The 9,635-nt window shown below is 51.8% G+C and overlaps 1 protein-coding gene across 1 annotated transcript; it reads left to right on the top strand.

Moving 5' to 3' along the window:
• Positions 1-416: 416 nt before the first annotated feature.
• On the top strand, positions 417-7,272 carry CSUI_001739 (ribosomal protein rpl29). The gene is made up of 2 exons (XM_068061944.1): positions 417-3,812; positions 4,091-7,272. The coding sequence occupies exons 1-2, from the start codon at positions 2,109-2,111 to the stop codon at positions 6,524-6,526; spliced, it is 4,140 nt and encodes a 1,379-aa protein (XP_067926080.1). The 5' UTR covers positions 417-2,108; the 3' UTR covers positions 6,527-7,272.
• The last annotated feature ends 2,363 nt before the right edge of the window (positions 7,273-9,635 follow it).

Raw genomic sequence — 9,635 nt, 5'->3', positions numbered from 1 at the left:
CCCCGTGCAAGCTTTTGACTCGGTGTTACGAGGCCGTGCCCTCCAATGGGATTGTTGCTTTCCCACCATCCTACATCCAGTGCTTATCAGACTGGAGTGGACACTTTCCTGCTTGTGACCACCGACTGGCGCAACAGCGCGTCTTTTCTCATCTTCCTTAGTCCAGCTTAGGATTCGCTATAATCCACGATCTACGCAGGGAGGCTGTTCCACTGATAGATGGCGTTCCTCGTCATCACAGTATTCCCCCCGTATGAGCCACCGGGGGTGGGACAAGGGTTCTAGCAACAGTGTTCAGTGGATGACGTCCCGGTACTTCTCTCACTTCGGAAGATCCGGTAGCTCGGTCTTTGAGTCGAACTTGTGTGTGCACAGATCTTAAGATTACTGCGTCTTGGTGTTCTGCTCCCGGGTCCGTGTAGTGGACGTGTAGTGGACACCTCTCTGCCGTGTCTTGCCAGCAGTCATCTGCACACGCTCTCGTGCACTCCAGTCTCTATGGGGTTCCTCTCTTTTGGACACGCCTTTTGCTTTCCCTTGAAGTGAGACCGGGCTCTCCCGCAGATGCATGTTCATTGGTTGCACAATCTACTTTCACTCGGAGATACAGGACTCACTGGAATGTTCCCTTCCTCTTTCTCCACGGCATGCAGACAGAAAACTGACTGACACAAGAAGTCGAAGAAGGGGGCGACACCAAAAGATGAACTCATTCTGGAACACCATGTGAGATTTCTTTCCCGTTCTCATCGAACTGAACAATGGGATCTTTTTGGCGCAGTGATGTGGCCCCGAGCAGAAGAAAAGGTTTGCTTCCGCTCCTCCACGGGCATACACGGAAAAGCACACCACCCTTCGCTTCGTTTGTATCGTAACTTCTCTACCCAGATGTCTTTTCCTTGCTTGTCTTTTCGCGTTTTGTCCTGGAACCCCTCTCTTTTGTTTTCCTTTCTTTCAAGAAACCCTCTTTCCTGGAAAGCCGTAACGTCCAGGGTCAACACCGATGAGAAAAAAAGGCGAGGGGAAGGCGGCCGTGTGTATCATCCTCGTCAGCCACCGCAACTAATGGACGGGAATTGTCCTAGCAGGTAACTTTGATCTCCTCCCTGCTGCTGACATCTCAATCTTCAAACGACGATTGTCCTTCGCGTGCGCCTCCGACGTTCTCCATCTAAATGTACTCACGTGAGCCAGTCTTTCTCAGGAAGAACGAAGGACATTTTCGCGTTCCTCGGAGTGAAAAATTACAGAGACAAACTTTCTCCCATCAGTAGCCCTAGGGTTCCTCGTATCAGGCTGTAGGAGGTAATCAAAGGGATGAAATGAAAGAAAGAACTATGATGGATCAGCTCTCCATTCCGTCAGAGAAAGCGCGGAGGGCTCTTCCGGGATACGCTTCGACTGCTCTGGCGTTGTGGATTGTCGGAAAGAGAGATAAGACAGGAGGGGAACATCTTCTCCGGAGGGTTAGGAAACACGTTCACCTTCACCAAAGATGCTCCTTTTACTGCGAGAGGGAGGCGCCGACGGTTGTGAATCTCTTCCTTTCTGTTAGCTAGAGACAAAGGCCCTTTCGGCAAGACGACCTTACTCTCTCTGGTGTATGTACAGGGGGACACCGCGAGCTCCGTACTCCTCTCCCACTCTTTTCCGCTTGGGCCTAGACTGGCGGACTGTCTCATCCTAGGTTGGAAACAGGTTCGTTCTCTTTCTCTCTCTTGCAGATGAAAGCAGCCACTGTCGTTGGCTTTCCTTCCGCACTGTGTGAACGCTTTGGGCTGCGTAGCAGGTACACCTCCTGTTGTTTCGTCCGTGAACTGTCGTGGAGTTCTCACCTGCTTTTCCCGGTTTGCGGACTTGAAGACAGCAAGATATTTGAATAAGCGACATCTTTGGCATACATTCTCTATCTGGTTTCGAATCCCGTTGTAGGCGTCCCAGCTAACGTACACAAGCCTCCACGGGAGGGTAAACGTCGGTGACTCTCCTTTCAGTGTTCCTGAGCGAGAGACAACGTCTCATCCACTACTTTACCGTCCCCTCAAAGGTTCTTCGTTCTGTATGATTCTTCATTTCGTACTTCTCTTACGCTTTGATGAATCTCCACCATGGCGCGTCCACGTGGGCTACGCCCTTTTCTTTCCTCTTTCGTGAAGTCTTACCTTTTTCTTTCTGTCTTTGTCTTCTCCCTCTTTCACCTGAGAAAAAAGGAGAATCTTCTTTTTCTCTTTGTTATGTCGTATCATCATACCTCGTCGACCTCCTCGACATCCACACAGTATCCTCAGCAATCTTCCTTAGCCCCCCGTAGACTAGGAGGTCGCCTTCGAAGTCACTCACAGTCACGATGTCTTTCTCCTTTAAACATCATACTCCCCGACCAGACTGAAGCACAGTCACACTTTGGCAGCAGTCCAACGGAAGAAAGGGAATCTTCTTGTGTGGTTTCTGATTCCTTGCGCCGTTCTTCTACTCCCTCCTATGTTGATCCTCCTTTTGAAGAGGGCTTAGTGAACAACCGTCAGACACAGCAAAACGTCTTACACCGAGGTGTATCTTCTCCATCTCGAGAAATCAATATAGTACACCCAAAAACAACTGTACCTGATGCACCTACGCTCCCCTCTTCTACCTCTCCTGAGATTCTCCTTACACAAAGCAAGAGCATCGGTAACTCTTCCGCGTCCATACATCCACAATCGGCCTTCGAGAATGTCATACAAAAGGAGACAAACGCTCTTTCTCAATATCGAAGAAGTACAGGCGAAGACAGAATCCCCAAATGTTTGGAGACAACGGAGATTTTCAGGGGAGAATTGCAGAAGGCAAACGAAGAACCGGCAGTTAGAGATGTGAAAGCGCAATTGAAGAAACCATCGAGGATGAACGTCGTCAGTATTGAAAAGCATGGGTTTTCTGCAGGGGGGGATAAGAGGCTATCGTTAGCGAAACGTAGTCACGTAAGTCATAGGCTTGATAACCTAAGTGACGAAGAAACAAGACAAAGCCAGTCTCTCACGTCCCCCTCTTTTCAACCACGACTATCGCGGGGATCTCGAAGAATTTGTCCTCTCCATCAAGAGAAACACCGACTGTATCGAAACAACCGCATTGGCTTTACGAACAACTTTGCGAAGAATAGACGTTCTTTCACCGTCGGGCAAAGACAAATCTTCGCAAACAAAATTCCTGCCTTCCTCTCTCTCTCGTCTCTCTCTCCGTTGTGCACGAACATGAGCATGGCAAGACTAGCTGCTGCGGGGGGCGCTCAACCTAATTCTCTTGGGCAGTTGTTGTCGGGAGCGGGAGTGGGAGAGAACAAGGGACAACCTCTGTGGCGTCCGTTTTCAAGCGGCGGATCGCCTACTACAACTGACGCGCCTTTCACGCCACTTCGCAACGCCCTTTCTGCATCGGTATTAAAAGGCGAGGGGGGTTGTACGAAGGGTCTCAGCTTTTCTTCTTCATTTCTTGGGAGGACCGAGTTGTCGCCTTCCGGAAGCGTGTCGTCTCATCTTAAATCAGCTATCACAACTGCCACACCAAAGCACGGATGGCTGTCGGGACCTCAGGGGAGGCATGTATATCTCGATGGTATGGAGAAGAGTCTTCTCCGAGAGCCATCTATGAACACCTCCTTCCCAGACTGGAGACCACGGAGAATAAGAAAAAGCGGTTTCTTCCCTTCCTCCTTTCTTCCGTTACAAAGCAACTACCCGGCAAGAACACGAGGGCAGGGAATCGGTTCCATGATGATGAAGGTTTACAAAGGAAAGGAAATCCGAGAGCTGTCTACACCAGAGATTGAGAGAGTAAGAGAGGCCGCTCAAAGGCCGATGGTGTTGTATGGTATGTATGTATGAATATGTTTCTATGTATAAATATGTATGTGGGGTATGCAAGAATATGTGTGTGTAGGCATACGTGTCCGTCCCGTGTCTTTACCTGGTTCTGTGCTTCCACATTTGTCTCCACACGTACACGACTATGGATCGATACACTGAACTGCATCTGCTCGCACTGTGACGAATAGATTTGCTATCATCCTGGACGGGCTCTTTCTTTTGTCCTGCGACGTCTCCTTTTGTAGGAAGTCTTGTTGACGCGACAAGAGATTGCGAGGCTGGAGCTTTTGAAACGCGCATACAGCACCGAATTCAAGCCTCATATGCTGAAAGAGGCCAAGCGATACTTAGCTCAGCTTCTAACGATCCGCTATGAACGTCATTTAGGCATTCGGCCTAACCTGGATCCATGGCAGGCAGGTCCCCTTGGGCCTGCTTTACAGCCTAAAGCGGAGGACACCACACGTCCCCAAGGCCTTGCCGGAAGCAAAGACTCTTCCCCGTTGTCATCCTCAAAGGATGAGAAGCTCGCAAGCCTTCAAAACATACAGAACCATAGACCGGTAGTAACTACGTCCTTGAGCGCGGAGTCTGGCTCGAAGCATGTCTCGAAGGAGACGACGCAGAAACGGTTAGATGATAGTAAAGCAAAGAAAGATGCTGAGCAAGTATCAGACGGTGCTTCTACCTCACGTTCGCCTTTAGGGTACATGACAAAGGAAAAGCCAGCAGGAATATCTACCCAAAAGGGGAAAAACGGGTTGCTGCAGACTTCTTTGACTTCCAGTTCAACGAGTTCTACTAGCGTCAGTGTACAGAGCGATCCGTCGTCTCGTCAGCAACGGTCATCGTCCAGCGGGGGCAGAGAAACAGCTGGAAAGAACGCTTCTAAAGATCCGCTTAGAGAGGAAAGCCGCTCATCCTCTCCCGAAAGAAAACCTCAGCATGTAGCTGGGGCGAAAGGAGACCTTGTCTCGTTGTCTCGGCAGGGCAGTAATGTACGGCAGAGTGACAAAGAAAAAGGTGGCAAAGTAACTGTGGCAGGAGGGACGGGGACATCAACAGCCGTCGCATCTCCGGTGCTCGATGAACAACCTGGCAAGGAGGAGACGACTCTATCCCGTTCTGCTCTTTCTTCCGCTTCTCAGGGCAGAACCGTGAAGGAGAAGAATACGGAAAAAGGAAGATCAAACGAACCACCAGCGGCAACTGATGTGACGCGAACCGTACACAGTACGAAGAAGAGCGAGGCATCATCTTCACAAGATACTAGCCACCGCGAGCCTACACGAAGAGGTCGGAAGCCAACAAGCGAGGTAGGGAGCAAACAGGGTGTGAAAAAGAATACACAAGTGAACGAGCTAGCCGCTCGGGGAGGGAAGGAAAGCCCAAGCTTGTCGACAAACTCAAAACAAGAAAGCGGTGCTGCACCTGGTACAAGGGGACGTGACTTGAAACCGTCAAAAAGTGGAGACCGTCTTTGCGCTACGGGTGCCAAAGAAGAGGAGACTGTAAAACACGGTTCAATCGGTATGAGGGATAGTATTCTTCAAGATTCCATAAAAGGTAGCGCCACTAGAAAAGGGGTAAGAAGCGAAGTGGGAGATGGACGTCATGGCGATAGGAACAAAATTTTGGATGATGCGCACACCGAGAAATCCACTCCAAACAGAAAAAATGACAGGAGTGTACATGTCGATAGTACGCGACACGCTAAGGGTGGCCGGGAATCCAGCCAACCTGCCGCTACAGCTGATAGAAGGCAGAACAAAAGTAGTATACAGCACGCTGAAGACCAGCCAGCGTCTGTTTCGCCCAGAAGAAAGGCGACGTCTTTGCCTTTGCCAGAAAAGGCTGCGAAGGCACTGCCTCTGAAGGAGGAGAAGGTGTCGATGACAGTAATATCAGAGACAGGAGACGACAGGACAGATGCGGGCACTGAAGCGGGAGATAAGAAAGTACGAGAAGAACACACCTCTAAAGCAGAACGACAAGGGCACGAGAGAGGTTGCTTATTTAGCAGCAGAGGTGAAAAGATAAACAACACCCTACCTGTAGACAAGGGTGATCTAAACACAATCGAAGGCAGCAATAGAGGAGCAAGTGACAAAGTGATTGGCACAAGCGGTCAAGCCCGTATGACGAGCAGCACTTCACTCTCAAGTTCAAGCAAGAGTCAAAGAAGCGCAGCAAGAGGATCACCTGTGCCTACAACGTCAAGTATCTCGTCCCAACGGCCTACGTATTTTCGCTCCCGTGAACCATCCTCGTCCTCTTTGTCAAGCTGGTCTGCATCGCCGTGCTCTTTCAAGGAATTCGTTGCCTCCGAATTTGCCAGTAGAAATAGTCCAGCAGCGTCTCGGCCGATGACGCGCAATGAGGGCTTCCTCTCCTCGGGCAGGAGTGCATCGTCGGTATTGTCCTCGAGGCTAGATGAACCAGCTAGTGAAGAGATCACCTCCCCTTTGCACCGATCCTCCTCTGTCCTTCCTTCGTTGAACACTCCAGACCTGTCGGCTGAGAAGGGTAGTGGCTCGCCGACACGGCCCACTGCCCCCACGAAGTGCACAGGGCTCTACGGGCAGGACGCACCCGGCACACGCAGCGGGAGAGAGGAACGGGCTGAAGTGGTATCCAAACGAAACTGGATATCACGTGCGGATGGCCTTCAGAGGGTGTAACAGTCACGGGCTGGCGATATCGGCGAAGTCTGCTGCTCTGTAGATTGGTCACTGGTGGGGCGGCCTTAGCCTGGTACGCAGAAGACTAAGCAACCTGGTCGAGAACCAGTTCTCTTCTACGTCAAAAGACGCCGCTGCAGCCATTTGTGTATCGCGGATCAGTACCGAGGTTTCTTCCTTGGACTAGAGAGCTTTACAGCGTCCCGGTTGGCACGTCAGGTTGCCACATGTGTCTGGGGGCGCATGTACGGCGCGTTTGTCATAAAACTGCCGCACATCAAACGCATGGCCTGTTTTGGGTGGTGTTACTTCAGTAAGATTTTCTTGTACACGAGCTAGAACCCATGCAGTTCTCTGTTGTCAAGTAACGGTGTTTTCAGACGAGACGGAACTCATACTCGCATTTGAGCAGCTAGAGGGGATGTGGGCCCTCGAGCAGCTCCGCGAGCCAGCCAGAATGGTAGCTTTTTGGATTCAGTTCACAGGTGAATGGCTCCAACGCAGGTTTCTTTCCTTTTTTCTGAGTGAAGCGTGTCACGTGGAGGTCTGAGCAGATATACCAAAATCTGCCTTGTATCACTCTCTCTATTCGTCTTCTCCCGGTATTTCGCGTCAACTCGGGCACCTTGTCCGGCGTAATTTACAACCTTTGAGCCTTTGAGGACTAATTTAAGTAACATGAAATGCGTAAGCGCAAGGATTTTTCTCGTGTTCTGCCTGCATTCTAACTTTACAGCTGTCCGTGCAACTTCAGGTTTTGTGGGAGGCACAGGAAGGCCAGGCAGCATCGTTTCACAGCCATACGAGGGTATCCATCTACCTACCCCACTACTTCAGACATACGTCCATACTCTCCTGCTGCGCTTTCTTGCAAGCTTAAGATACAGTCACCTCGGGGGGGCTCTTCATCTATAAGTCCGGTGTACACCAAAGCAGGTCCTCCGCACAGGAGGTGCTGCATCTCCACGCCTTGGCTAGACGTCCTCGCCCCTGCCTGCGCGCTCTTGGAGCGAGCAGCTCGCTCGTGGTGTCCGCTCGCCTGCGGAGGGCACGCCACATACTGGCTCTCGTCAAGAGCAAGTGCACCGATTCTCCTTTCCCCCCTTTGAAGGGTGAATCCGTCCCAAGACAGAACGATCTACCGGGAGGCGGTTTTCCTTCACTTTTGTCGGGCTGCCTCAACCCGTCAGTGGAATGCTGGCGGGGGGGCGAGCCAGCAACAAATTGACCGCGAGAGGTAGTGCCATAAAAAGCGAAGAACACCTATTCTTCAAAATATTAGTAGGTGTGTGCTTTCTACGGTGATGTACCTGTGTTGTTGGTCCTGGGTGGTCATAGTTCTGCAAGTTCGATGAGGGACTCCTTGGGGAAGACCCGCCCGAGGACTCCCTCCTCGATGGCGGCAAAGATCCCAGAAAAACTCGCAGTCCGTCTCTTCTGCTGTGACGGTGTCAGCGCCACAAGGAAAAAAGTCTAGTGCAAAAAGCAGGCCCGACAGAAAGAGCCAGCTCGACACGTCATGGTCTCTGCCGGACTGGGAGAGACTGCTGGTCGCAGCCGCAGCAGCGTCAGTGTACGTGCCCGAGTTATCGGGCGTGTCTGGGGAGGGCAGTCGCAGCGTACGGCGCGATGTTAGTCCCCCGAGCCGATTTTGGTACCTTGGACGCTTTTGAGGTCAGCGTGACTTTTATGACGGAGGACGCGAGTGGCAGTCAAGCGTAAACAGCAAGCCAGAGAGTGGGTGCTACGGAGAACAACCCAGATCCTTCACGGAGCATCCCGGGTGTATCGAGACACATGGCACACTTGCGCCATGCAGATCGAGACAACTAGCTGTCACCAGACACGAGCGGGGCCGCGCTTAAGAAGGAAGCCGATTAGGCTTCAACTGGACGGGGGAGGGTCTCTCCCCGTTTTTTATTTTTTTTCGGGGGTCCTGCTGCTTCGTTCTTAAAGAAACAAATTCTGAACGGTTTCAAGCTGCTCTCAAGCCTTCAAATTGCTGCCCGAGTCGATCCAGATTTTTTGCCACTAAAACTGCTTTTTTTGCCGATCTTCTTCGATATTTTCAAGTGCTGACGCACCTCCCAGTATGCGTCTATTTATGAAGAAGTGGCTCTCGCCAGGTACTGACTAAGCCAAGAAATCAACATGAGGAGTAGTGGGCAGGAGAAGCGACTGGCGTCATTACTTGATTGCCTCGCTTTTCTGCGTCGCTTCCCGCAAAAAAAACACAAGACACACTAGTGAAGAGGAAGGGGAAGTCACCTGTCCTTCTTCTTTACCAACCCAGGCAGACAGCGAGGAGTGTGAGCCGCTCTAGAACGAGACTAACGACGAGGGGATGCCTCAGGGACCAAGTCGATCATCCGATTTTCTTCGGCGAACACGGGGCGCTAAATACCCAGGGCTCATCTCGCCCGGTACCTCCAGTCGAAGAGCTGTCAGTCTCGTCTGTCCCGGTCAAAGAAGAGGAGAGTGCGACGCCTCGGACGGCGGCGCGTTGGCAGTTCGAGACTGTCACTCCTTTTATATGACCCGCCAAGCGAGACAAGAAGGAGCGACAGTCTCAGTATGGTTACTGCTCAGTCTACTGCGACTTGTCTGGAGGATCGTGCAGTGCAACGGAGTGTGAGTCGTGGCAGCCGGAGATCGGGCCTCCAGTTAGCCACTACCTGCGAGGGCGCGAAAACCCCTCAACCCCCCATTTCTCTTCCACGATTGTCGGGGTGCGCGGGCACTCCGTGTAACGCTGAGGGGCAAGAACCCCAACTCCAGAATGAGAAAAGCAGTTGCGAGGGCCTGTTTTGCGTTGTCCTAGGGATTCTTGGGCAGACGGAAGAGGAGCATTCTGCCACCCGGAAGCAGGATCTCCGTGCCATGTCCCAGAGAGTAGCTGTCAGCGTTAGGTTTGCGCTTCGGCGCCGAAGACGTCCTACTGCAATTCGGGGTGGGAGAAAACAGGTGAGCAGTTGCTTTTTGGAAACAAGAAAGGCACGACATGCAGTTCTCGGTTCCTCTGGACGCGTGTGTTCTGCGGGCTCAGGAAGTCTGGGACTCGACAGGCCGCTGGAGCTGCGCCCGGTGACGAATGGCGGGTATAGGGGGA

Source organism: Cystoisospora suis (genome assembly GCF_002600585.1).
Source record: "Cystoisospora suis strain Wien I chromosome Unknown contig_695, whole genome shotgun sequence".
NCBI classification, from domain to species: domain Eukaryota; phylum Apicomplexa; class Conoidasida; order Eucoccidiorida; family Sarcocystidae; genus Cystoisospora; species Cystoisospora suis.
Note: the sequence above shows the minus strand (reverse complement) of the source record. Positions and strands in the feature narration are given on the sequence as shown.

Bases quoted from the DNA above. Each gene is read 5' to 3' on its own strand.
- CSUI_001739 (XM_068061944.1), top strand. From the start codon at position 2,109: ATGGCGCGTCCACGTGGGCTACGCCCTTTTCTTTCCTCTTTCGTGAAG. The intron at 3,813-4,090 runs GTAAGAGAGGCC...CTCCTTTTGTAG, and splicing joins CTACACCAGAGATTGAGAGA to GAAGTCTTGTTGACGCGACA.